Genomic DNA, 27,364 nt, shown 5'->3' on the forward strand with positions numbered 1-27,364 from the left:
CTCTCCGCTCTGCCGGAAGACCTGATCGAGGCCGCGAAAGTCATCCACGCGTGCCGGATCCAGGCGGCAGAGTGCCGAAGGAGCGGAGAGGGAGAGCAGCGGCAGCAACTGCGACAGCAGTACGTGGACACGCAGCAAAGGCGGGAGCGGGAGCTGCGGCAGCGACTCTACGACGCGGCCATCGGCGAGGAGCTCCGGCAGGCGTGGCGCCAGCGGCTGCTGAGGGGCAGCGTCATCTCGAGCTACCGCCTCGACCGGGAGGCGGAGAAGCAGGCGTTCGGCGGCGGGCGCGACGCCGAGATCCCCTTCAGCCTGCGGGAGCTCCGCTGGCGGGCCTACCACCAAGTCCTCCTGGTGGGCGGCACGCAGCCCTGGCTCCCTGGGGAGCGGCAGACGTGTCCCAGCTGCCGGGCAGTGCGGGAGACCGTGCAGCACTACGTCGCCGACTGCCCGACGGCGCAGCGGCTCTGGCGGACGGTGGCGGCCGTCCTCCGGTGGCCGGCCCTCCAGCAGCAGCACTGGGAGACCGTCGTCTCGGGGCTGGAGCCGAGGCAGCAGCAGCAGCAGCAGCAGCAGCAGACCAACGCGGCAGAGGCAGCGGAGACGGCAGCAGAGACGGCGGCGGAGACGGCGGCGGTGACGGCGACCAGGACGGCGGCAGCGACGGCAGCGGGGCCGGCGGAACCAGCGCGCAGCGGACCGGCGGGCGTGCCCGTGCCGTGGGCCGTGGTGAGGCTCACCAACCTCTATGTGCTGCTCGCCCGGGGGCTGCACAGGGAGCGGGAGGCGCGGGACGCCCGGCGGCGAGCGCCCACCGCCCCGTGGGGGGACTTTGTCCTGCAGCGCCTCCGGAACTGTGCGTTGTGGGAAAAGGACAACAGGAGGGACATGGAGCGGTGGAGGCGGCGCTGGCGGTGGCTGAGCCGCTTCCCGAACCCCATCACCTAAGGGACTGTGTTGATGGGCCGCGAACTGTGCAAATAGCCCAGCGGCGGCGGCAGAGACGTGATCAAGCCTGCATTGGACCTGAACAACGGAGGAAGACAAAGACCTGAAGGAGGGGTTCTGAAGTGTTTTTGTAGGGGGGAGGGCAAACAGGACTGGGGACACTTAGGTTTAACCTTTAAAGTAAAGTAAAGTTTTTTACAGTGTAAAGTGTACAGTTGAAAGTCAAGTTGACAGTTAAAAGTTAAAAGTTAAAAGTTAAAAGTTAAAAGTTAAAAGTTAAAAGTTTAAAGTTTACAGTTTTACGTTGCATTTGTGGGGGGCCATGTGTATGTTCTGTGGGGGGGACTGGTTTGGTAGTTGCTGTATATATAAGTTTCTGAATCTGTATCTTTGATGAGTTTTCGGCAATGTAACGCCGTGTATGTAATTTGATTTGTAGAAGGGACTTTCAATAAACTGCCTAAACTGCCTAAACTGCCTAACCCTAACCCTAACCCAAACCCAAACCCAAACCCTAACCCTAACCCTAACCCTAACCCTAACCCTAACCCGCCCATCACATAGAAGGGCCTTTTGCACTGTAAATATCTGTAAATATTTGTATATCTGCCACTGTTTTTTGTACATAGTTATTCCAATGTTCCTTTAGCAATGTATCTGAGCCAAGATGGACCTTTGTGTATATGTATTTCTGTTTTTTCCCCTTGGCTTGCACCAGGAGGGACTTTGTTGGGGTGGGGAGGGTGCTGTTTTGGGGAATGTAACCTTTTAACTCTGTTTATGTATTTGCTTTGTACCGGGGAGCTCTGCTCACAGTTTATGTAGTGGGCATCTCCCCTCTCTGTATTTGTGAAATGTAGAACGGTGGTTTTAACCCAATAAAAATTATATTTTCCTAAAAAAAAAAAAAAAAAAAAAAAAAAAAAAAGATTATATTTTCCTAAACCCTAACCCTAACCCATTTATTCCTAACCCTAACCCTAACCCTAACCCTTAACCCTAACCCTAACCATTTATACCTAACCCTAACCCTAATTTTCTAAAAATCTATATTTCCTAACCCCAACCCTAATCCAAGCGAGTTCCAAGAAGGGTGGGACAATTGTCAGCGCAGGTGGGGCTGGCTGCAAGGGCAGTGGCAGCAAGAGGCACCCCCGCCCATCACCTGAACTGTAAATATCTGTGTATACCTGTGTATATATGTAAACGTTTTGTACTTCGTTCTCCACTGTCAATTTACCTATGCATTGGACCCAGGATGGACCTTTGTGTTTGCATTTGTGTTTTTCCTTTCTGTTTGTACCAGGAAGGACTTTGTTGAGCGGGAGGGCAGTGTCTGGGGGAATGGAACCTTTTAACTACGAACTTGTGTTATACGGGGAAACTCTTCTCGCATGTGTGTAACTGGCATCTCCCCACATTGTGTTCATAGGACGGTGGTTTTAACCCAATGAAAAATTTATTTGCCTAAAAAAAAATTTATTTTTCTAACCCTATCCCACCAGCACCTGAAGGATCTTCCTCAAACTTTAACTACCTGTACCTGTGTCAATAGCTGTGCCTCTGTGTAAATATGTACGTAAATAGTTGTATCTTTGTTATTCACTGTACTTGCCCTGGATGGGTATTTGTTTTTCCTTTGTGCCTGGAGGTCTTTGTTGGGAGGAGGGCAAACTAGGGAGATGTAAGCTTTTACCTTTTAACGCTTTAGACCTTTAACTTTGCAACATGTAACTGACGCTTTGTACTCATGCTGTACTACATGATGAATGCTGTGTAATGGAGCTCTGCTCATGTGAATGTAACAAGCACCTCCAAAAAGTGTATTGTAGGATGGTGATTTTAACCAAATAAAAAAATTTATTTTCCTAACCCTAACCAACGCCCGGGCATGGACCTTGTGGTGTCCCAGCTCCGGAACCAGGCCAGCTGTGAGGGACGGGGACCGGTGATGGTGGCGGCAGCGGCAGCAGGGCTGGCTGCAGGGGGTGCACCCCCCCATCACCTGAGCACTCCCTGCACTGGCGTCACCATCTGTAACGCTGTACGTGTCTGTAAATGCATAACAGTCAATGTTTTGTACATGGTTCCCCCCCCCCCGCTGTCACTTTATCGGACCTTTCTGTTAACATTTGTGTTTTTCCTTTCTGTTTGCACCAGGAGGGACTTTGTTGAGGGGGAGGGCGGTGTCTGGGGGAATGGAATCTTTTAACTGTGTACTTGTATTGTATGGGGGAGCTCTGCTCGCATGTCTGTAACAGGCATATCCCCACATTGTGTTTGTAGGACGGTGGTTTTAACCCAATAAAAAATTTATTTTCTAAAAAATTTTATTTTCCTAACCCTAGCCCTATTAATACCACAGCAGTGTAGCGCATTGACGAGAAGGCGTATGCTCACCAGCAGTTGAAGAGGGACCTTATTTCTGGGTACCGCTTGTGTGAAGACAGTTCGCGGTACGTTTGCGGATCTACTGGTTCCCTTCAGTTTGTGGGAGTTTCGCTGGTGGGCCTTCAATCAGTCCTGCAGCTGGGGGCAACCTCCCCTTGGCTGGCGTCTGCGCATCAGATGTGCCAGCCACCAGGGTGCACCTCGCAGACAAGGGAGACCGTTCACCATTTCATAGCAGAGTGTGCTCCAGCTCAACAGCTGTGGAGAGCAGTCGTGAGAGCTTTAGCCTGGCCCGGGCTGCCACAAGATTGGGAGACAGTGGTGTCTTGGCAGGAGCCCAGGCAGGGCAAGTGGAGAGGGCCTGTGGCCTCCATGGACGCTTGTACAGGAAGGGTGCAGTGGCCCTGTGGTCAATGACTTGCCTCATCAACCTTTGTAATTTTGGCACTTTTGATCCAAGGTGGCAAAGAGCTGCAGAGTGGAACACCAACAGATCCTGGCACCTGGGTGTGCTTTGTGCTGTCACGAGTGCACAGTGCAGCATACTTTAAGAAGGGTGAGGGGATGTGCTTGGACAAGTGGTGATGGAGGTGGGTGTGGATGGAGAGAATGACCCTGCCCATGATTTAAACTGGAAAAAAGTGTACTTACCTGTGACTGAACAGGACGGACAATCATGAAACAGGACAGACAAGGACACCTTTCATTGGATTTCTATATTTCTTTATTTTGAAAGTTTGTAAATATCCTTGTGTATATAGTTTATGTGTAAATAGCTCTGTAACTATCGTTGTTTAACTGCTTGTAAGTTGTACCCAAAATGGGGGAGTGGTATCCTGAGCTGGAGTTAAGCTGTTTTTCTTTTCCTTTTGTGGTGCAAGAATCTGTAGTTTTTTCTTGTTCTTAGTTATCTTTTTCTTTGTTCTTATGCCTCTTGTAATTTGTGCTGTAGAATGGTGGTTCAACCATAATAAAAAATATTATTTCCTAATTAATATATATATTATTAAATTTCCTAAATATATATAAAATATATACAATTTCCTAACCCTACGGCTCTTCCCGGGCACAGAAAGTCCTATGCAAATGTGACAGGCACTAGGAATACAAGAGAAGCGAATGCAAAACATCCATCCTACAACCCTCCTGATCAGAGATTTCTGGGAAGAGGAATATGCCTACTGGAGTACTGCTACAGGTGAAGCTTCAGATGAGAGGGACCCCCCAAAAAGGTTTGTGGTCTGTTTCAGATATAAAGAAGAGGATAAAGAAAAAACCACAAGAAAGTATTTGATTAAGACGTTACTAAAAGAAAAAATGAACTTTCCTAAAGAAGATATCATTGCTGTGATTCAGTTAACAGGCTCCAAAGAAACGGACTTTTGCCTTGCTTCCAGCATAAAGAGATAGTGGATCATAATCCCTCTTCATTAGAAGCTTTTGATGTTATACCATTGTTCCGGGGAAACACAAAGGTGCTTACCATCAACTTTAGAACCACCACCATCCCCAAAGAAGACGTAGCTACCTGGATATCAAAATATGCAAAGGTTCTTAGGGGACCGCATAAAAAAAGGGATGAGGATGGTTATTGGACTGGTCAGTACTGATGTGTAGTTTCATTCAAAAGGGATAATGACCAGTGAGATGATGAGAAGAACAGTGGCAGGATAGGGAGAGGAAAAGGAAAGGATGGAGGAAGCAGTGGAATAAAGAGGGTGAGCAGACAGCCAAAGAGACAGTGAAGGGGCGAAGCAGCAAATCCACGAGAGCAGAGCAGGTAGAGGTACAACAGTAAAGAGGAGAGCCAGGAACCCAGGGGTGTCTGGAGGCCAAAAAGAAAGAGAGGCACATCACTCACAGGCATTAAATGGGCCTGGAAACTACTGGACCCCATTTGGGCAGGAGCAGCCAAAGACACAGAGACAGGAAAAAGAGTAACAGACAGCCTGCTCCAATGCAGATGTGCTCACACTACTGCTGCTACAGAGTGTCCAGTATGCAACAGAAGGGCCACAGGAAGAGGACCTCAGTGACTACGCTGCCTCTCAGGCCCCCCAATTCATCTGATCCCCTCTTCCTTTCTAGAAGTACCAAGTTTTAATGAACCTTAGTATTCCATCCCACGTGATGAAAAAAGTGAAAACATTAAAATTCAAAAGCAGCCACACAAACACCATTCCTCAACCACCATTCAGTAAAAAACCACCATATCTAAACTAAGACGTTTCATGCAAGGCGAGTGGCCGGGGGGGGGGGTGACTGTTGAAGGTGACATTCCTTAAAAGTACCATAGACACTTGTCTATAAAGCAAGAAATTTGTGCTCAAGAATCACACTTTTCACCTCCCTCGCCTCTTCTGCAGTCATACGGAGGGAGACTCCGGAGTGACCACACTGCCATACACTTTAGAAGTCAGTGTCCAGCGCACAACAGAAGACCCACAGAAGGTGTGGCCCAACATGCCTGCAATGCCCATCAGGACAGCTCCAATTGGCCTTTGCCATGAGCTCACCAGTTGCCCTTAGGCAAGTCCAGTCCCCCAGATGTAGCATGGGAGTCACAACGCTTACCTTGCAGGATGTTTGTTGCAAGGATTCCATCAAGTAAACACAGGCATTCCCCCCATCTCAGTCTAAACATTAAACTTACAGCTGCTAAACTAACACTACAGGAAGCAGAGAGAACACGAACAGGAAGTGGAGTCCAGCATTCTCTGGTTCCGCTGCTGTCCACTTCTTGTTAGTGTACTCTCTGTCACCTCCTGTAAACATCTGTCTAGCAGATATGAGTGCAGTACTCACTGCTTTCTGTTCTTCGGCTTTCCATAACAAAGCAAAAAGTCCCACTTCCTTTGCAGATGAAGAGATGCGAGCCATGAGCACAATGGGGGGTTTGGGTAGAGTTTCACTGCTATCCAGTTTCCAGTATCCGCAGAAGCAGCAGGAACCTATCCCGTGGCTGCGGAGGGGGGGGGGTGCCTGTATACATGAAGTGCTTTGTACAGTGAATGCCATGTTGTGTGAAAGAATGAAAGACAATAAACCTTTTTACATTAGAAAACTGAACAGCCCATGGACATGAAGAAGTATTTAATCCTTCCCTGCTGCTTCCTAGTTCCTCCGAGACCCACTCTGTTTCTTTTACAACGTACCAGAGTCCAATTATTAGTATAAGGCAAGCAGTGACTAGCAAGCTTGGGACCGATGCCTTAACCTCAAATATGCTTTATAATAAATTCGCTGTTATTTTTTCAGCGAGGCTACACTGTGAAACGAGATATGAAAACATAAGAAAAAGCCCTGCTAGATCAGGCGAAAGAGGGCCTACCTAGTCCCACATCCTGTTTCCTGAGAAGCTCACCAGCTGCCTCTAGGAAGCCCCCAGCAGGAGAGGAAGCCCCTCCACTCTTGTGCCAGTGCTCCACTTGCACCTGAGATTCAGACACAAACGTGCTGACCCTGGATGTACTGCATAGTCATTGATATGCCTGTCCTCTATGAATTCACCCAATCCCATTCTTAAAGCCTCCCCAAGCAAGTGGTCATCAGGCAGCAATGAATTCCACACACTAAGTACTCACTGCATGAATACCTCATTTTTGGTTTCTTCATTTTTATTTCATAGAAAAATAAAGGACACATATGAACAGAATTACAAAAAAGAGTTACAAATCCAACCAAAACAGCATCCAACAAATCAAAGGTGAAATCTTTTCTGTCCCACAAAAACAAAAGATCTGAGTTTCCTGGAGGCCAGATTCCAGGCACCCCTCAAGAAACGAGCAGCTGTGTATGCTCTTGGGGTTAGAGGAGCCTGGCTGGGGTTGGAGGCTTCCAGTCCTACGACTCCTCTTGTGCAACGGATGTAGCTTCTGCTACTGCCCTCATGTTCCTCCTCGAAACTCACTGTTGCCACAAAGCCCCTGGTGCTACTTCTTGGTCCCCTCTGCTGAACTGAAATTCAGTGTAAGTTACAAACATCACTGCATATGCTTACCTCTCGGTTCTCCCTGCCTGGCACCCCCCGTCTGTCTGTCTGCTATCAGGTCAGAGACCCCATTTCTCATTCCTTGTAAAGCACTTTGCACATGGACAGTGTGGCACTTTGAGGGATGGTCTTTTGAAGAAGCTACAGTTTCATGACTTGGCTGAGGGAGGTAAAAGACAGGAGGATCATCCCTTTCCTCCTCCATCTCCATCCCGCCGGAACGCGTGGACAGCACACAACAGTGGGAAGGACATTCCTCCAAGCCCTGCTTGTGAGTATCTGTCAGGGAGAGTAGCTGGAGAAGCCAGGCTGGCCAAAGGGAGCAGCGCCTAGTGCTGAGGTTCTCAAACTCCGCAGGAGTAACTGTGTGTGGGGGAGGAATGAGGCACAACATAGCCCCAGGATCACACTGCCGCTGGGGACTTTTTTTTTTTTTACTTACTGGGAGCCAGTGCCCTAATCCTGGGGAGGCTTGGGAACACTCTGCAGGGCTCCCTGATCTCAAAATATTTTTTTTAAAAATAGAAGAAACTGGGCATTACCAGTTTTTGTCATGAGACAATGGTGCTGGCCCCGGAACAATGACACTGGCTCCTGTTAAGTTAAAAAAAACTCCTTCAGTGCCCGGCAGCCTGATCTTGGGGAGAGCTGCTGCCTTTCCCCCTACCCTGCCCCTTTAAGGGATAAGGTTTCCCTGGCTGGGGCACAGCAACATCCCAGTTTGGGAAGCCCTGGCCTAGTGGTTAGCACTCACACACCCTTTTCTGCAGCATAGCCAGGCCTAAGACTCTCATTGCTGGCCAGGAAGGAGGATGGGTGGCTGGTGTCTAAGGGGGAAGCCAAATTGTGGGCCTCCAGAGAGAGAGAATGAATGACCGCGGGACACCCACTGCGCCCACCACTGGGTGGAGAATCACGGCGCTGACATAATCCCCTCCTCCACTGTGCCCTCCTTGTGGCAGGAAGGAGAAGAAATCACTACAAAATGTGCAATGACAAGCAGCCCAAAAAAGGGTGTATGATTCACCCCCTCCTCCCACTGCCACTTGGAGGTGTCACACTAGTTAAAAAAAAAACAGAATTAAAGGAGATGGGGGAAATGTGTTATAAATGTCTTTTCATCATTGTTTTTCCTTGATTTGTGCTGCCTACATCATGCACTTATATTATGATAAGTGGCAATATAAATGCTGCTGCCTTGAAACACCATCACCAACTCACTCAAGGCAATGCCAACAGCTGCCAGTCCTTCATGATGTGCAGTCTGTACCCAGAAGCTCTGCATACCACCAGGACAGACATGAGAACACTGCTTGCTTAAGCCATAGGCCAAGACTCTGGGAAATTTCTCAGAGTGTGTTTCTTCACCTAAGAAGAAGGAAATTTCTTCACCTAAGAAGAAGCCATCTTCAGTTTCCATGGAATGCAATGGTGTAACCCTCTCTACGAACCTCCTGTTGGTTGGGGACCCAATGAATGCAAACCTCCTTTGTTTCCAATACTACCTCCTGCTTGTACTTGCATTCCCCCAAACCCATCCAATGAAGACCTCTGTACCTTTTCCTGTAATGCTACGAACTGCACAGTTGGTCTGGTTTAAGGCTCTCTGTGTCTGGAGTAGAAGAGATCTGGAAGTCAGAAGAGCTCCGAGAGTCTACCTGGGCCTCAGGAGCAAGCGACCTTAGCTTGCCCTCCAGTTCTTCCTCCGCATTAGCCGATTCAGGGAGAGGAGAGGCTGCTATACTCACCCCTGCAGCTTTGGTTTTGCATTCAGAGTGCAAATTGTGTGCCCCAGTTGCATCGTGGTCCAAAAGCTTACAACCTGGCAGGTCACTTTTGTTCTCCCCAGCAGGGGGACAAGAGCCATAGAACGTGGCTCTGTCCGCTCCTCTCTTCAAAAGGCTGAAATTGAGATGTGTTCGCTCTTGGGAGGAGATAAGCAAGGTGTCCATCTGGCTGTCCCAGCCTTGGCTCCCTTGTTCAGATATGTGGGTGGACTGAGAAGAGTTCTGGGAGGAGATGTGCGTGGAGTCGCTCACATCTTCGTTATCGCTGTACAGGCTTGGTGACTGGGCCTCACCTGGATCTGTGCAGGCCAGACAACTGCCTTCGTGCTCCGAAGCATCTGCATCCTCCCTGCTGAGCTGAAAGAAGGCTTCCCACTTTGGCACATCAGTTGTGGACTGCTGCGGGGCTCCTTCTGGCTGGCGAGCAGACTCCGTGTGGATCATCAGTCCTGCTGGATTCTGCCACCCAGTCCTGGAGCCAGGCATCTGAGGCAGGACTTCTGTTACAGCCACATCTTTCTCAGGTTCCTCTTCCTCCTCCTCATCTTCCTCCTCACCATTGGATTCCTCACACTCTATGAAATCTACCTTCAATGAGGGAGGCATAAAAATGGCGCTATAATTTCTTGTTACATTATGGTCGCATTGCTGTGTTTCAGTAAGAGGCCTATTCTCTTGCAGCACAATTTCTGGCTGAAGTTTTGGAATCTTACACCTTAGAGGAGTCAACTCCATATCAAAGAGATCACCTCCACCTCCACCTCCACCACCTGTCAAGACAACAAACCAAACACACAAAGCAGGGATCAGCAAAAGGAGCAAGACAACTGGTGGCCAATCTACACGAGCATCCAAGTTACATCATGTATCTTTTTCTGGTGAGAAAGCGGTGCTTGAATGTTCTCCCATGGAAAGCTCCTTGAAATCTGGGCTGGATGTTTTTTACAAGCTGGCTCCAAGTTGCCCTTGTCAGTTTAGGGCAATTCCTGCAACGGCACTCTCTGAAGATGTAGAAGTCACGGGCTGTCTGTTCGGCACAGTCAACGCACCTCATCTACAAAGCAACAGGCCAAGTCGAAGGCCTGAGGGCAGAAGCCTCTGTAACACGAAGCTTGGACTTCACTAACAAGCCCACCATTTGTTGCAGATGAAAGAATCATTCTAGCGGTGACATGATGTACAAACACCACACACGTTTCCTTTGCCACCAACAGCAGCCGGGGTGGGGGGAAGAAGGGAATACAGTCGTCTCACCCACACATGTTGAATCCATGTCTCTGACTCTTTTCAGGGTTCCAAGAGGCTTATACTTTTGCTCATTATTTTTGCTATGCGATCTGCATAATGGCTTTAAGCTGAAAAGAATAAGCAGTTCAAAGTTAACTACCCAAGATATCATTGTTTGGTTATTCAACAGCCTCAGTTCTGCTTCCCCAGGACACTTTACACACCGAGCTGAGAGGCAGTGACTTTTTTCACCGACGCTCACTAGTTATTATCTATATCAGCTAGTCTTAAAATACATTTGCTTAATGGCTGGTGGTCACGATCAGGGTACGTCGGAGGGGACTTCCCATGAACCAAATATCTGGGACAGCTTGTCTATTTAGTGCCATTGCCATGAATGCATCCAAAGGGCACAGGAAAAAGATAGGTGGGAATATACTTGCATTTCTATTACTCTGTCTTCTGTTGCCCCCACTGGAATCACATTGGGATACACATTCAGTGGGCGAATATAGCTCAGGAAATCCAGAATCTAGACAAAGGAATTGGAGATAGGAATCGTTCATCATTCCACCTTTAACACGCTCTGAGAACAAGGTCGCTTGTGAAAGTACTGAAGATGGAATGGACCAAGGAGCTCATGACCGGAATTATCCCAGTTCTCCACACTATCTAGCCAGTGGCTCTGACACTGCCCTACGGCATCATCCCCATCCTAATTAAGAACTCTGTCTCTGCTGTGAGCTACAAAAGAAACATCTAGGCTCCCAGAACGTCCCATTCACTTCTGCATAAGAACTCAGGTAGGAAGAACTCCAAGCCCATTCTTAGGGGGCTTACAGAGTCACTGTCTCCCTCACACACACTCCCCTTCACGGGGCTGCCACTTTTTATCCATCAAGTGTGCAAAGCCATCAAGAGTGTGTTACAGCAACCAGAAACCCCTGGATTAAGGACAAAGGTGGTGCAATTAAGAACTTAAGAACAGGCCCACTGGATCAGGCCATAGGCCCATCTAGTCCAGCTTCCTGTATCTCACAGCGGCCCACCCAATGCCCCAGGGAGCACACCAGATAAGTAGAGACCTGCAAGGCTTCCTGGGAATTGTAGTTAAGAACATAAGAACAGCCCCACTGGATCAGGCCATAGGCCCATCTAGTCCAGCTTCCTGTATCTCACAGCGGCCCACCCAATGCCCCAGGGAGCACACCAGATAAGTAGAGACCTGCAAGGCTTCCTGGGAATTGTAGTTAAGAACATAAGAACAGCCCCACTGGATCAGGCCATAGGCCCATCTAGTCCAGCTTCCTGTATCTCACAGCGGCCCACCCAATGCCCCAGGGAGCACACCAGATAACAAGAGACCTGCAAGGCTTCCTGGGAATTGTAGTTAAGAACATAAGAACAGCCCCACTGGATCAGACCATAGGCCCATCTAGTCCAGTTTCCTGTATTTCACAGCGGCCCACCAAATGCCCCAGGGAGCACACCAGACAACAAGAGACCTCATCCTGGTGCCCTCCCTTGCACTGGCATTCTGACATAGCCCATTTCTAAAATCAGGAGGTTGCACATGCCCATTATGGCTTGTAACCCCTAATGGATTTTTCCTCCAGAAACTTGTCCAATCCCCTTTTAAAGGCGTCTAGGCCAGACGCCATCACCACAACCTGTTCTCAAAATCAGCAGCACCCACCATAGCCACAGTCCCAGGCAGCCAGAGCCTCCCATCTGAAGCACTGCAGCCTCATCCTGCAAGCATCAGCCAATGGAACCAGCAGTCTGAGGACATGCATTAGTTGTTTTGCTCCATCTCTTCTGCTTTTCTCAAATGGCAAACCTTCAAGTGTTTGCCATTCAATGTTTGAAGCCATGTAACGTTCTGTCTGCCCTGAGACAAGTAAGTGGCTTTCAGCAGGTCACACTCTCAACTGCCAGACCTAATGAAACAGGGTAATAAAGATACCGTCCTAATCTTACAACAATCCTGTAAGGATGGCTTAGATCAAGTACGCAGGGTATCTTGAACATTCTTCCATGCTATTTCAATGCCAAGTATTGCTTTTGAGTCTTTCTCCAGCCCAAAAGTCTGTCTCCTATACCCAAACAGGATACAAAATCAGCACACTTAGAGCATGTCCATGCATCTACAACAGCTACTTCGTAGCTGAAAAGGAGAATACCACCTTTTACAAAATGAGTACAATCTGCCTACCTCACTGTAAGATGAATGAAATGAGAAGCAAGCCCTGTATGAACTCTCCCCAGTCCTAAAAAGGAAAAAAAAAATTATAGACACATTTGCTCTATTATGAAGATGTGGAGCAGCATCAGTTTAAGAACAAAGTAGTAGGTTGTACCTAAAAGTCTGTTTCAGAAAACAGCAAAATGTTCTTTAGAGTACAAGCCCTCCCGACGAAACTTAGTGAGCCTATAGAATCCACTAGTGATGGCTCCTAGCTTAGACAAACTCATGGAGGGCACCTATGAACAGTTATCCACCCTTTCCACACCCAGAGGTACTAAGGACAAACGGCTATGGACAGTCGCCACCTCTGAGGTCTGACAAGTGGCCTTCCAGAGGCCTCTGGCTCAATAATGCTTGAGGCAACAGAATGCAGGACAAATGGCCCTGAGACTAACCCCATAGAGATGGTTCTTGGTGTTCTGTGCTGCACATAGTAGAGCCTGGTACTAAACAAAATGTTGAACAGCAGTGACCATAAGACCATCACAGCTAATTCAGTTTCACTCGTCCTCAAACAGCTTTGGCTGAAAAGAACAATTTAGTCTTAAAAGGTTATGAAACTACAGGCTCAGATGGAACAAGCAAGCTATGCAAGAACCAGAGAGTCAACAGTGAAAGGAACGAAGGGGGGCGTTTGTTTTGGAAACATGCAAAGCACTTCACTCACCTGACCACTACGTTGGTCTTCCTTGTCCTTTCTCCAAACCACATTGTGGATGGCTTGACACTAATTATGTGCAGCTGCTTCCCATTCTGGGAGGTTATTCCACAGGGCAGCCTGTTCACTCGGAAGAACTCATCATCCTGAGGATAAACAGCATCGACTGAAACACAGGTAGATCCAGCATAAGCAGGTGCCTTTTTTGACACTGAGCAAGTCATTCTGGTAAGCGTCCTGCCTTCAGGCTTAGCAAGCACAACCACCAGCTTCTCATGCAACTTCCCCACTGTTTTGAAAATGAATCTGCTTGAAACACACTAGTTGCCTTTTCTTGTTCAGAGACTGCCTACCTGTACAGTCGGAATTCCCACATACGCACTTAGGTTCTCTTTCATTCCTGTTTTCATTCATAAGGATATCAGTGGGGGCTCAGAGTTCAAGGAGGTGGCCATCCAAGGCAGAGGCGGTCCTGAGCCTTCCCATGCCTCTGCCTTCGCCACCATCCCACCCCTGACTCAGAAGTATTTGTGAGTCACTGCCATCACAATTACTTCCGCAAGACTACCTGCTCCGTTCCCCCTTCAGAAGAAAAGGGGGAACAAAGGAGGCAGCCTAGGCCCTGATGGAGCCTTCCTTGCCGCTTGCAGGCAGTGTGAAAGGCTCCACCAGAGCGCTTTAGGGCCGCTAGAGACGGCACCCATGACAGATGACAGACAGATGAGTGCAGCTTCCAGCGGCCCCAAAGCACTCCGATGGAGCTCTTTGCACCGCTTACACGCAGCATGGAAGGCTGCTCCTGGAAGCAGCGCTCACCTGTCATGGACGCGGTCAGCAGTGGCCCCAAAAGCACTCCATTGGAGCTGGAGAAGTGGCACACATCTCCTCCGAAACTGGAGCAGGCATGTGCCACTTCCCGCCGCCCTGAGAATTCCCCCCTCCTTTCGCTAAAGGGGAGGGGCAGCCCCCAAGGCGGCACGGAGCCACACACAGAAGCCACTGTTGGGCTCTTGGCATACTGGGGAACGGGGGCAGGTCGCAGCGGTGTCCCCCCGCACAGCGTCTGGAGTATTTGCCCCACTTGCCCCCCTTCAAGTATGCCACTGATCCAAGGCTTCGCTTTCATTTCTACAGTCAAAATGGGATTTGGGGCCTCTACTTGCCAGGCAACTTTCCCTGTATTGCCAGACTCAGCTCTTGCATGCTGACAAGAGCGTCGCCAAAAAACCAGACCACCTGCAAAGATGGAGATATCCAGATATTTGCTGAACTCCAGAAGTTGGCAGAATTTTGGAACTGCCAAAGACGGGATGCTGAAGGGGAAACACAGTCTAAGGAAAGGGGAGGGAGCTTTGATTCCCAGAGAGGCTTCATTCGTTTTCAGTACAGTCTGGGCGGGTCAAAATACCCAGGGAAACCCAGGCACTGCTGGGCCCTGAACCATCAGTCTTTGACGCCAACATGGCTGAAAGCAGAAAGAATCATTAATATGCACGTACCCTGGGATGGCGACAGGCGTGGATCTGCGTGTGCCGACTTGTGGTTATATGGCAGAGGATTTCTGGCATGTTTTTAAACATGTCCAGTTTGTTCACGTGCACCTAGGAAATCAAGTGGACTGTTACCAATGCCATTCCAGACTAGAACACAGCCATACACGTCTCCTCTAGAACACTGGCAAACCAAGAAGTACTTGGTTCTCCCTAGTTCAGTATTGATCTAGCCTCAAAAGAATTCTGACCCCACTCTCAGTTGCCCAGAGACTGAAGCAGCAAACAGCAGCTCCAGCCACAACTGAGGAGCTCCCGCATTGTTTTCTATTGTTCCTCCTCTTGGGGACCTTGATTGATTGAAAGGCAGGGTATAAATCCACACACACTGATTGCAGCTGGTTTATATTTAATTCAGAAAAAAACGATGCTGGACAGATTGTCTTACCTTGACTCCAAGCTCCTCACTGAGGTTTGTGAATAAATATTCGTAGCCATAAGCTGCTTTGCAATTCAGCCACACCACATGATAAGGACTCAGTGTGATCCAGCTTCGAACCAACTCTAGTATGCCCTTCATGCATTCTTCCTGGTACAGAAAAGTAAAAAATAAATATAGTTTCTTTCAACTTAAAGCTTAATAACACCAAGAGTTTACTGCAGATCACAGCTGAGCTGCAAAGTTTTAATTCAGGTGAGCCCACAGCAACCCTATCGTATTTAAAGAGCCCAAGTAATCCAACATTCTGTGATGGTACTTCTACTCAGAAGTGAGTCATACACTCCCAGTAACATTTAAGATACAAAGGAACAACTTAAATCCTGAAACAACCTACACTTGGACATCATGGGGAGGGGGCAGACTTAGCCCCTCTCTGTGCACACCCTTGCCTCCCTGGTTCCTTAGGCAGCAGTAGTTCTGCACAACTGAGCACTTCCCCAAGAAGGTTTCAAAAATGAAACCGTTTTTATACGCAATGCAAATGGATGATGTGCTTTATGTTGCATCAGGCCAAAGATTCTTCTGACCCAGTACAGTCTTCTGATATGTGAACAGCTCTCCAGGACCCGGACATTTGTTTTGCCTAACCTTGGCACCACAAATGCATCTTGGTAGCAGTAACGCATCTACCAGGGTGGAGCCTGGAGCCTTCCATAGGCCCAAGGAACATGCTCAGCCCCAAGTTCTGAACTCTCCTCAGAAAGGATGCCAGTAAAACCTCCAGCTGTTTTACAATACCTCTAAGAAAATGGAATACACGCAAACCTTTCAGGAATGAAGTAGACCATACACTGATCTATTTTTTGTTGGCATGAGGAGAGGATACAGAGTAGCCCACTATGGAGCAAGCAGACATAAGCAGTGTGACTGGTTGTATGTTATTCTGCTGAGGATTTGTCTCCAGTGCATCTAGGAACTCAAGTCACTGGATTTCACCAAACTTTCAGGAGAATGCCAGAATTTCCAAGAACTTTCACCGATAAAGCCAAAACACTGCATGACTGCATCTCCGCTTCCCGTTCATCTAGACTTACCCTGCTTGGTATTTGATAAAATTTAGGATCACAGAAAGTGGTATCTAAATATACACTCTGGATGTCTTTCACTCTGAAAGAGAGAATAAGAACACTTGATGTTGTGCTACAAGATGTGTATTTCTCAGAACTTTTTCCATATACAGGTGCGTGTTGCTTAATGACAGGGACGTGTTCTCCGATCCCTGTTGTTAAGCGATTCCATTGTTACAAATACATTCAGAGCACTATATCACATGTTAGTCAATTTCGTACATTACATAGACACTATACTTCATTCAGTCAGCAAAGCGGGTTGAATCGAACAGGATGAAACTGTCTAGCACAGTGTTTCTCAAACTGTGGATTGGGACCCACTAGGTGGGTCTTGAGCCAATTTCAGGTGGGTTCCCATTCATTTCAGTATTTTATTTTTAATATATTCGACTTGATACTACCATTATATGTGACTGCATTTGGGGAAATGTGACAGACTATACTTTTAACAAGCTACTATGTATATTCTTTTAATAATGTTAGTAAATGGGACTTACTCCTGGGTAAGTGTGGGCAGGATTGCAGCCTAGGATTGTTAAAAATTTTCCTGCTTGATTATGTCACTTCCAGTCATGACATCACTTCTGGTGGGTCCTGACAAATTCTCATTCTAAAAAAGTGTGTCCCGGTGCCAAGTGTGTGAGAACCACTGGTCTAGCATGTAATATAGCAAGCCTAAGGTGAGGGTGCGCGGGGGCTCCCTAGGAAGGTGTGGCTAGCCCCCAGGGGAGAGAGGTGGCTGTAGCTGCTCAGCTCCACTGCACTTGCTGCCTCCCTACTTGCTGCTTTTCTTCTGCTATGAATGAGGTGGGTGGGGCAGCGTGAGGTGGGGAGGGTGTGTGAAACATGAAGGGGGGAGGTGGGAGAGAAGGCTGGCTGGGCAGCGGTGGAGGCGCTGCATCTCATCAGCACAGGGCATGCTCCTGGCAGGCTTCAAAGTGGGAGGCAAGCCTGACCTAGAGAGAGCAGTGCAGCGCCTTCCTCTGCTTGGGAAAGAGGGAGCCCAGCCTGCTCTTAGTGGGAAGCGGGTGTCCAAATGCCACAGCCTGCATTCCTCTGTCTTGCCTGGAGGGAACAGGGGTGGCATCTGCATGTTGGGGTGTATGTGTGTGAGAATGCCCCCATCTACTTTGGGGCTGAGTTGTAATCTTGCTCAGTGTGGCTGCAATCCTATCCACACTTTCCTGCGAGTAAGCCCCATTGACTCACATGGGACTTACTTCTGAGTAGACCTACATAGGCTTGGGGTCTGTGTCAGCTTAACCAAGGATCTTCACCTTTCTCTTTTCCCTCTCCCTTCAAAAAAGAAAAAGCCACTCTTGATCAGTCAAGCTTTGCCTCCAAAAATTGATTAAAAAATAAAAATACCCATTTCTTTTCAGCCAGCCCCCTTTTTCCTCCTGCCTCCTTGGGGGGGTACTTCCCATGTTGGCTGCTATTATAAGACAAAAGGCACAATCCTAGCCAGGTCTACTCAGAAGTAAGCCCTATTGTGTTCAATGGGACTTACTCCTAGGAAAGTGAGGTTAGGATTGTGGCCAATTGTGACACTCATTGTGTCTCTGAGTCTCAGTTTTACATCAGTTTGCACACGCAAAAAAGTCTTCCCTTCCCCAAGCAAATTCATCACTTCTCTCTCTCCCCCCTCCCTTTCCAAAACCCTCCAGGTGTGCGGCTAACAAACTCAGGGCACAATCCTAACCAGGTCTACTCAGAGCTAAGTCCCATTTTGTTCAATGGGGCTTACTCTTAGGTAAGTGTGGTTAAGATTGCAGCCCTAGAGTGCTGGCAGCTGTTTTTTTTGTTTCTAGTATATAATTATAACACCTTCATCCCCATTTTGGGAGTAACTGAGGTGAGGTGATGAAATGGGGAGCCGTGGCCGGGGAGCTGCGGGCCGGAAAAGTTCAAGAATCACTGTAGTAGGCTATTGGTTCTCAAACTCTCTGGCAATTCGAGAACCAGAGAAAGTCTTTGCAGGGACCGGATGGAAAGCATCAATGTGATTCCCAGAATCACACTGCTGTGGTGTAAGGGTGGCTGTTTTTAACTTAACCTACCTGCTGCCGGGGTCCACAGAGCCCCCTTTCAGAATGTAAAAAAAAATGACTGCTATCCACTTCACAACCCAGAAGTGCATCATAATCTTTTTTTTTACATTCTACAAGCTGAGGGGAGCCCTGCAGAGGACTCTGCAGGGCTCCCCTCACCCCCTGACTCTGGCAGCAAGTAAAAACACTTCCCCCTTCCCCTACAGCAGCACAATCACGGTGATTGCATGGCTGCTTTCCCTATAACCCCTAAAGGGAAAGGGGCAGTGGTTCTCAGGCTGGTGGGTCACAACTCACCAGTCTGAGAATCACTGCAGTAGGCAATTATGTTAGAGCAGAGCTTATCATGACACCCCAGCCAGGGAAGCTTTGCAGTTGCCCTCTTAAGGGTTGGGGTCCCAGTGATGGCAGCAAAGCAACTGGCATTATTGCACTGTTGCTGGGGAGGAAAAGATTTTGTTTACCTTATTGGAAGATTGTTATGACTCTCCAGAGGGTCTGCGGAGCCTTCAACCCCATCTGCAGCCCTCCCGGCAGCTTCAAATCCTGTAATAAGGGGGGGGAAATCATTACCTGTTTTTGTCACGAAATCAGAAGTGGATTTTTTCCCCTTATTACAGGACTTTAAAACTGCCAGGAGGGCTGCTGATGGGGTTGCAGGCTCCCCAGAACTTCTGAAGAGCCACAGCAACCTCTAGACAAGCTAAATGAAACCCTTCCCTCCCCGGCAGCGTCATAATTGTCCTGATCGCATTGCTGCCCCCCCCCACCCACACAAAAACTTACAGGCTTCCAAACTGTCCCTGAGAGTTTGGGAACTTCTGTGTTAGGGGATTGCTGCCATTGTAACTGCAGTCGGTCCTTAAGTAGAATGTTGCTAAGCAACGCACACCTGTATAGTATTGCTATCAGTATCCAAAAGATTTTATTTTACCAAATGAGATCCAAATGACATAATAGCAATTCAAGACAACTACTGTGTTCACTGTGACCTTCATTCAGTGGGGAGCGATGCAGGCCTACTAGACACACTGCTTACATTTCATGGACTCCCACACAAACCCAAAACTCTTTGAAAAATAAATGCAGTGCTATTATTGCACTGATCCAAGTGCAGGATGTCTTCCACCCCTTCTTACATGGCCAGCGTCCAAGAGCCTCAAAGTGCACCACATTCAGCTTGAGGGGAAACAAGCAGAGTGGTGCCTGAAGGGATGCCCTAAGGCTGGGAAATGAGCATGGCTGGCTCTCCAAGTCCCCATACATGGGTTGGGGAGCATGAACAGAGGCAGACATGGAGAGTGAGCCATTGCACCGGTCAGTCTAACATCAAAGGACAACCCACCAAGCAGGCCAATAGTAAGCCTGCTCTTTGGCATTCACCCCTACTCTAAGTGCCTTCCGGAAGGCTCCTTCTAGTAACCCTGACTTGGAGCACTACCCTACCATTAAAGAGACTGGGCTGGCACAAGTAACCCTTCCCAGCATGGCTGTCAGGGGCTGTGAGCCAGGATTACATCCATTTGTAAGGAACAGACAGCCAGCCAGCAAGTGGGTGTCGTGCATTACATTCCAGGCTTTCAAGCACTAACACCAGACGAGTAGATGAGGTCTCCCCAACATGATTTAATGTGGAAGGATCGGAACCTGAGTTTTCACAGTAGTGGAATGCAGTGACGTGGCTTTTCCACCGACCATCCACAGATTAGTAATCTATTGTGCGTGGCTACTGTAGGCAGGGAAGCACCATTTTCAAGCATTTTACCCATCAACCATTATTTACGTAACAAGAAGATCTGCCTGTAATTTTTCTGACTTACTGATTCTGTACGGGATTTCAAAGTACAATGAAGCCCCGCCACAAGAGTTTATGGTTCACTCACCTGTTCCCTGAATGCAAGAGTTCCATTCTGGCTGCTTCTCCCTTTGCAAGTCTGAAATCCCCTGTATACAGTACAGTGCCATTTTCACCTTGAAAAAGAAACCTGGAATACAAGCACATTTTTGCATGTTTCAGGGTACAATCCTAACCCCTTATGTCAGTACTTTCCTGCACTGGCATAGTAGTGCCAATGGGACATGTGCTGCATCCTGCAGTTGGGTGTCACTCACGGAGGCCTCCTCAAAGTAAGGGATTGTTTGCTCCCTTACCTCAGAGCTGCGTTGCCCTTATATGTCAGTGCTGGAAAGCACTGACGTAAGGGATTAGAATCGAGCCCTCAAGTCATTTACATAGAGCTGACCCAACTCAATAGGAAATGTCATATGGCTACGTGCTAGAAACGTGCTTAACATATGACAGTGTTCTTCAGCTTGTGAGTTGAGACCGCAATGAAAGCCTCTTTTGGGAGCCACAGGAACCTTTCAAAGCCTGTACGGCTTGGATCCAATCCAATCAAGGGACTACCTTAACAAAACCGAGTCCTTGATATAACCCTATACAGCTATCTTGCCCTGCAGCTTTTAAAGCTGGCCCTGCTCATGCTGCTACCTCACAGGGTTGTTGTGAAGACACAAGTGGTAGGGGGAAACACGTCAGGTGGGGGGCAGGGATAGACTGGGTCCTGTGGCAGGATCAGTGGTGGGTTGCCAAGCTAATTTTTTTTTGGGGGGGGGTCGTGGCACGAAAGAGATTGAAGACCACTGGTATATAACATTTGTAAAGGCGCTGGTTGCACTTCCCAGAATATCTGAATAAGATAAATGCCGGAAGCCCGTAGACTCCACTAAACTTGGTTTTAATGTTTAGGAACTCAGTGGAACTTAGGAACTTTTTAAAAAAGTAGTAAAAAGTAACAGCAAACTACTTTTAAAAGCAGTTGGCGCCCATGAGTTCCATTTTCCAAGTAGCCTACAAAGGGCAGTTTTGTCAAGAGCTCCTGATGCTGGGGAATGGGGAGCGTCGAGCCTTGGCAAGCTAATTACAAAGAAGCCTTAAAACATTAGTAATGGTTTGCAAAAGCACATTCTTGAGAAACAAAACATCAACTTAGTTTTCATATTTACAACCTTCCCACTGATGAAGGCCCCTACTATTAACTACATGAACCAGAAAAAAAAAATACATACATGACCGACCCCGGGCAGTGTCCAGCTGGCAGAAGTGTCACAACCAGGTCCTCTTTCTGGAAAGAGAGCGAAAAGATGCACCGTTGACAGCGGACCCTGTTTTACTATGGGAATTAGTTCTAGAGACACCACCAAAGTGTGAAAATATACTTATGCAACTTGAATAACCTATTATATTTTTGGTCATTTGTTCCAAGACCGCAATCCCAACCATAAAACTAAGCCCTCGCTCCCTTAAAACGATGATGATTTAAAGGGGATTTAAAAGGTGCCTACTATGTTCACTGGGGCCACTGATACGTTAAAAACGTTTCCTACCAGGCAGAGTCTACTTCAAAGACTTGCAGGCTTTCACTTCAGCTAAACCCTTCCCTCAATACACACACAAGGCCCAATCCTATCCAATTTTCCAGTGCCGGTGCAGCCCTGAGAAAAGGGAACAAACATTCCCTGACCTGGAGGAGGCCTCCATGGCTGTCCCCCTACCAGAGGATGCAGTGCATGCACAATTGGCACGCCTGCACCAACACTGAAAAGATGGAAAGGATTTGGCCCACAGCCACCATGCTAAACCTGCTGCTATCGACTGAGATGCCAACAGATAAATCAGTGATTGGCTTATCATTCACAAGTGGGTGGAAATCGTGAGCCCATGGAACAGTGAACAACCTATCACAGCGTGAGCTTTGTCTGTCCCGCAGAGTCTGTCGTGAAGCACTCCAATTGCTTTGTGAGCCCATCACAAAGAAGAGACTCCCCTGTGCAAACCAACAACTGCTAAGTCAATAACCGAGATGGTCGGATGCCACATCAGCGAAGGCTCACGTCGCAGTCCTGTTCACGCGACAGATCTGGAGCAGGGGGAAACAAGGCCATGTCCTCCAGTCCACCCTGCCCTTCACCCCGCATTCCTGACTGCTTACAACCTGTACACAAGCAGCTCCCTGCGCACAGCCAGGGCCCTGCAGATCGGGACTCCGCACAGCAACGCTTCTGTCCGGGAGCACAAGGTCTGCCGGGAGACGCTGCAGTATCTGCCGTGCCGAAGAGGAAGGAACCAGAGCCTTCACAGCAAGCAAGGAAAACGGCTGGGCAGAACAGGGACCCGAAGCCGCTGTCCGAGCAGTCGACGGGCAGCTCCTCTGAGGCGAGGAGGACAGCGAAGACCCTTCCTGCGCACCGGACGTGCCACAGGAGCCTGACGCGGGGAGCTCACCTCGCCAGATGCTTCTTCGACCAGCGAGATCTGGGTGGGTGTCTCGACTTCAAGGGAGACCTGCGCGAGGGAGGAAGGCGTCAGGGCGTGGGGTGGGCGGGGCGCAGCCGCCTCAGAGGGCCTGCTCGATCGCGGGGGTCGGGCGCCGGCACAGTCGGAGCAGCCCAGCCCCTCTGCACACAGCTCCAGCGCTGCCCCAGCGGCGCCACGGAAGGGCGAGGGGGCTGCCAGGAGTCTGGGGGAGGGGAGGGGAGAGGAGGGCCGGCGGCCTGAGACTCACGATGTGCCTCTCCCAGAAGCGGTACTTGGGGCTGGTCAGCAGCAGCTCCCTGGTCACGGGCGAGCAGTAGAGGCGCACCTGCAGGCTGGGGAGAAGCGGCCGAGGGGGTGGGTGGCGTGGGGGTGGACGGGGCCCTGTGGGGACGGGGCGGCCTCGGCCCCCTCCCGGCTTCGGCCCCGCCCCCCCCCCTCCCGGCTTCGGCCCCGCCCCCCCCCTCCCGGCTTCGGCCCCGCCCCCCCCCTCCCGGCTTCGGCCCCGCCCGGCCTCGGCCCGGGCCTCACCTGCAGGCCAGCCTCCTCTTCAGGGACGGCGCGCGCAGGCCCTTCATGTGGTCTGGGAAAGAAGAGAGTCTCCGTTAAGACGGGGGCGGGGCGAAGAGAGGGGGCGGGGCCAGGCCCGCACACAGGGGGCGGGGCCTCCACTCCCCCCACCCACACACCCACCCTTGTGGCAGTGGCTGAGGAAGAAGGCGCGCGCGCGCAGGTTCTCGCGGTCGAAGCGGTCCACGGACAGCGCCGGGTACTCGCGCATGCGGCCCCCGAAGCTGCTCATCCCGCGGGGCGAGGCGGGCAGGTGCGGGCGGCGGCGGCGGCGGCGGAGGCGCTGCTCCTCTCCGGCTCGGCGTCTTCCGCAGGCTGCGCCGCGCACCTCTGATTGGTGGGCCGGACGCGCATGCGCAGACGCTCGGCTGGCTGCGACCCTCCCGGCAGCCAATCCCCGCGGAGAAGCGCGACGCCGCTCCTGATTGGCCGCCGCGGACGCGCCCGCCTCGCCTGCCAGTTGGCCGGTCCGCCAGAGGCGCGCCGGCCGTTGCTGGGCGACCGCCGAGGGGGGCGGGAGAGCCGGGCCGCGGAGCACCTGAAGCTCGTCCGCGGGCCGCAGCCCGGAGGCCCGTCCGCGCTCATGGACGGCGAGGAGGCCCCCGGCCGAGCCGCCGCCGGCCAGACCCCCCGCGCCGAGCCCGAGCGCGCGTAAGTGCGCCGCCGCAGGCCCCGCGCCCGCCGGCGCTGCTCAGACCGGAGCCGGGGGGGCTCGGCCTGTCCGCCCAGGCAGAAGCGGGTCCCGAGGGGCCGTCCCGCGCAGCGCGCAGCGCGCAGCACGCCCCGCCCAAGAGGCGCCGCCGGGAGTCTCGGCAGGCCGGGGGAGGCCCGTCCAGGCTCCCGGGGCGGCGCGGCTGTGCCGAGGGGCTGCTGCGCCCGGCGGGGAGGCCTCGAGGCGCGGAGCCGCTTCCCCGCCTCGGGCTGCAGCGGTGCCGGTGGCGGACGGGAGGCCTGAGCCGCGGCGCACTCGGCGCTGCCTCCTCCCGCCCGCCCGCCCGCCACTGACTGCAGCGCTTCTGCCCGCAGGCCGCCCGGCGCCTCCGGAGCCGCAGCCGGCAGCGAGGCCAAGCCGAGAGCCGCGCGGCGCGCCCAGACCTGGTCGGACGAGGTGGAGAACCTGTACCGGTTCCAGCAGGCGGGCTACAGGGACGAGGCCGAGTACAAGCGCGTGCGGCAGGTCGACACGGTGAGGCTTCTGCGGCGGAGAGGGTTGGGCCCGGGTCTCCCCCCGCCGGGCTTGCGAGGCCAGCGAGCCCCGCCGCAGGTGCGCGCGAGCAGGCAAGAGGCCCCGCAGCCCCGGCCGCCTCGCACTGCAGGCAGTCTGTGTTGTGACTGCGGACGATCAGCCCTTCGTTCCACAGGCACCGTTATGCTGACCGCGGGCAGCCCTGCAGCTCCGGAGCTCTGCCTGAAATGGCCGCAGGCTTCGTCTGCCGCAGGTGCAGCTTGCCCTCCCGCTGCGGCTCCCTCTGCTCTCTGCCTGCAGTCGCCGCTCCCCGCAGTGCAGCGGGCGGCAGAGAGAGCAGCTGCAGTCCAGATCCAGTGGAGCTGCTTCGCTCTGCTTCGGATTGCAGTCTGAACAAGCAGCAGGCCTTTTCCCTGCCACGTGACACTTAACATCAGAACAGCCCCGCTGGATCAGGCCATAGGCCCACCTAGTCCAGCTTCCTGTATCTCACAGCGGCCCACCAAATGCCCCAGAGAGCACACCAGATAACAAGAGACCTCATCCTGGTGCCCTCCCCTGCATCTGGCATTCTGACATAGTCCATTTCTAAAATCAGGAGGTTGCACATACACATCATGGCTTGTACCCCATAATGGATTTTTCCTCCAGAAACTTGTCCAATCCCCTTTTAAAGGCGTCCAGGCCAGTCGCCATCACCACATCCTGTGGCAAGGAGTTCCACAGACCGACCGCACGCTGAGTAAAGAAATATTTTCTCTTGTCTGTTCTAACTCTCCCAACACTCAATTTTAGTGGATGTCCCCTGGTTCTGGTGTTATGTGAGAGTGTAAAGAGCATCTCCCTATCCACTCTGTCCATCCCCTGCATAATTTTGTATGTCTCAATCATGTCCCCCCTCAGGCGTCTCTTTTCTAGGCTGTGACTTTGGCAAGATCAGACATGCAGCATTCTTGGGGCCGCATTACGGTTCCTTGTTTAAAGCAGATATTGACTCAGCCATTCGTATGAGGAATCGAATACCATAACTTTAATGCTAAAGTGAAAACACTCAAAGGCACCTTTACTGATTGACATGAATGGTTAATGAGTAATCGCAATGATAGGGTAATAGTAAAATATCATGGCACTGTAAATTTAACTTTATTCACTAGTCTGATTCTTAGTATCATGTTATTTTTTCCATAAATCAGTGATATAACTAAAAGATCTTACAGAGGATGTGGCACAGGAGTAGCAATGTTCTATTTTTGGAGGAGGCCCAAGCAGAGGGAGAATGGAAGAGATTCAGAAAATGGGCCACAAACATTTAACGGGTGTCTTAGGCTTTCCTTTCTCACAGTCACTCATATGTGGAATTGATGGGCGAGTTTAGAATCTAGCAGTTTTATCAAGCACTGTATAGCAAAATAAAATAGTTTTAGAAGTTCAGCAGACAAAGCAGCACCTGTACATCTGCCGTTGGGTCAGAAAGAAGTGGAGAGACTAACAGGGCCCTGTCCACCACATTCCCTTTCCCAAACTGCTGATTGATGAAACTCCAGTGCTTTTAAAAGCACATGTGTGCCCTGTGTGCACGTCCCTGGCAGTTGGAGCAATCTGGAGAATCACATGAGCAGCCCCTGTTTTCATGCGAGTTCCCCTTTCCCACCTACAGCAACAGGTGCAGACAGTCCTTTGTGGGTTGGGCATAAATGTACATATATGTGGTCACTTTTGCCAAAAGTTATACGAGTGCATTCGGTCTGTGCCAGCTGTTTAAAATATGTAACCACTTTTTCTTCTGCCTCGTTTTTCTGCATGAAGGTGGACAGGTGGCCCGAAACTGGATTTGTGAAGAAGCTTCAGAGAAGGGATAATACTTTCTATTATTATGATAAAGAAAGAGAGTGTGAAGACAAAGAAGTCCGTAAAGTTAAAGTTTATGCATACTAATTTTTGTTACAATCTGTTCCTTTGTTCTTTTGTTAAGTAAAATGGCTGAAATTATATTTTCTGTTGAATGTCAGCCATTAAACTAATTTTCTGAAACTAGCTTGTTTGGTTTTTAAATATGATAAATAAATACGTATTTATTTCTGTAAAAAGTCAAGGACATTTATCTGTTTTATAAAAGAAAGTTAAGATACCTACACAGCAAGTTAAGAGATGCCTGCAAGAAAGTGAGATTCTTGTTTATTTTTATGGATTCTGAGTGTATTTTAACACTTAGGCCCACGTTATGTGTTGTTGGGGCAGTGTGTGATCAAGCCCCCACCCCTGACTTTATTACACTGTGCTCTGGTAAGTCTTTGAAGGCTGAGATTATACTGCATGGGCGGATCAAGTGCGTCTTGTCCACACGAGTCTTTTTCTCTGCCAGGCACAGGTCACTGGCACTGTATGGTAGAAGGAAAGACACCTGCACCTCCATTCCAAATATGTCACCCGTGTTTATATTTTGTGTCAAGATTCATTATCTGGAAATAATGCATCGGCAACTCATTTTTAGTAATGGCCACTATTTGAGCTCAGTATGTGTTCAGCAAAAGGCTCTCTGACCCTTGGAAACAACAACACAGGCTTGGGCAGACCCTCACTCCCATTTCCCTGTGTCTGTCTATGCACAGGAACAAGTAACTGAGCTGTGTAATATGGGTGGGCTCTGCTACAATGTCTCCCTTGTTTTCAGGTGATGACAGAAGGGGCCAGAGAACACTTGGCTTATGCCTCCACATCGGGTGTTGAGGGTTCTTTCAATCAGGAGCTGTGCCTTGGTAGGTGGTCTTTCAGGGCCTCCCAATTGCCTTTCTTCCACAATATGTCTCCCAGTTGCTAACAGTTTAGGTAAAGGCGTGACCTGATTTGTAGGGAGAACCAACAGGGCAGCTGTTAGTGTGGAAACTGCCACAGCAAAATTGGTTGTGATATAAAACGTTCTTTAGGAGAAT

The 27,364-nt window shown here is 50.1% G+C and overlaps 2 protein-coding genes across 3 annotated transcripts; one reads left to right on the plus strand and one right to left on the minus strand.

Annotated features, from left to right (window-relative positions):
* Positions 1 to 6,982: 6,982 nt before the first annotated feature.
* Positions 6,983 to 23,548, minus strand: DCLRE1C (DNA cross-link repair 1C). Of its 2 annotated transcripts, XM_066633495.1 has the most exons (14): positions 23,372 to 23,548; positions 23,210 to 23,261; positions 22,929 to 23,013; positions 22,649 to 22,708; positions 21,433 to 21,488; positions 20,247 to 20,348; positions 16,277 to 16,349; positions 15,189 to 15,329; positions 14,750 to 14,851; positions 13,260 to 13,396; positions 12,560 to 12,614; positions 10,788 to 10,876; positions 10,378 to 10,472; positions 6,983 to 9,887 (listed from the first exon to the last, which is right to left on the minus strand). In XM_066633495.1, the coding sequence occupies exons 1-14, from the start codon at positions 23,478 to 23,480 to the stop codon at positions 8,902 to 8,904; spliced, it is 2,142 nt and encodes a 713-aa protein (XP_066489592.1). In that variant the 5' UTR covers positions 23,481 to 23,548; the 3' UTR covers positions 6,983 to 8,901. The 2 variants fall into 2 exon arrangements, with proteins under 2 accessions (XP_066489592.1, XP_066489591.1); XM_066633494.1 differs by lacking the exons at positions 6,983 to 9,887; positions 10,788 to 10,876 and having other exon boundaries at positions 10,347 to 10,472.
* A 132-nt stretch (positions 23,549 to 23,680) lies between these two features.
* Positions 23,681 to 26,465, plus strand: MEIG1 (meiosis/spermiogenesis associated 1). Its single transcript, XM_066633497.1, has 3 exons — positions 23,681 to 23,899; positions 24,275 to 24,434; positions 26,241 to 26,465. Exons 1-3 carry the CDS (start codon positions 23,832 to 23,834, stop codon positions 26,367 to 26,369), a joined length of 357 nt encoding a protein of 118 aa, XP_066489594.1. The 5' UTR covers positions 23,681 to 23,831; the 3' UTR covers positions 26,370 to 26,465.
* The last annotated feature ends 899 nt before the right edge of the window (positions 26,466 to 27,364 follow it).

This window comes from Tiliqua scincoides, chromosome 7 (genome assembly GCF_035046505.1).
Source record: "Tiliqua scincoides isolate rTilSci1 chromosome 7, rTilSci1.hap2, whole genome shotgun sequence".
NCBI classification, from domain to species: domain Eukaryota; kingdom Metazoa; phylum Chordata; class Lepidosauria; order Squamata; family Scincidae; genus Tiliqua; species Tiliqua scincoides.

Excerpts from the sequence above, each read along its gene's own strand:
- MEIG1 (XM_066633497.1), top strand. The coding sequence starts at position 23,832 with ATGGACGGCGAGGAGGCCCCCGGCCGAGCCGCCGCCGGCCAGACCCCC. Across the intron at positions 23,900-24,274 it reads CGCGCCGAGCCCGAGCGCGC|GCCGCCCGGCGCCTCCGGAG; the intron begins GTAAGTGCGCCG and ends TTCTGCCCGCAG. Across the intron at positions 24,435-26,240 it reads GCGTGCGGCAGGTCGACACG|GTGGACAGGTGGCCCGAAAC; the intron begins GTGAGGCTTCTG and ends TTCTGCATGAAG.
- DCLRE1C (XM_066633495.1), bottom strand. The coding sequence starts at position 23,480 with ATGAGCAGCTTCGGGGGCCGCATGCGCGAGTACCCGGCGCTGTCCGTG. Across the intron at positions 22,709-22,928 it reads GCTTCTGGGAGAGGCACATC|GTCTCCCTTGAAGTCGAGAC; the intron begins GTGAGTCTCAGG and ends TCCCTCGCGCAG. Across the intron at positions 15,330-16,276 it reads TTTATCAAATACCAAGCAGG|GAAGAATGCATGAAGGGCAT; the intron begins GTAAGTCTAGAT and ends TTTCTGTACCAG.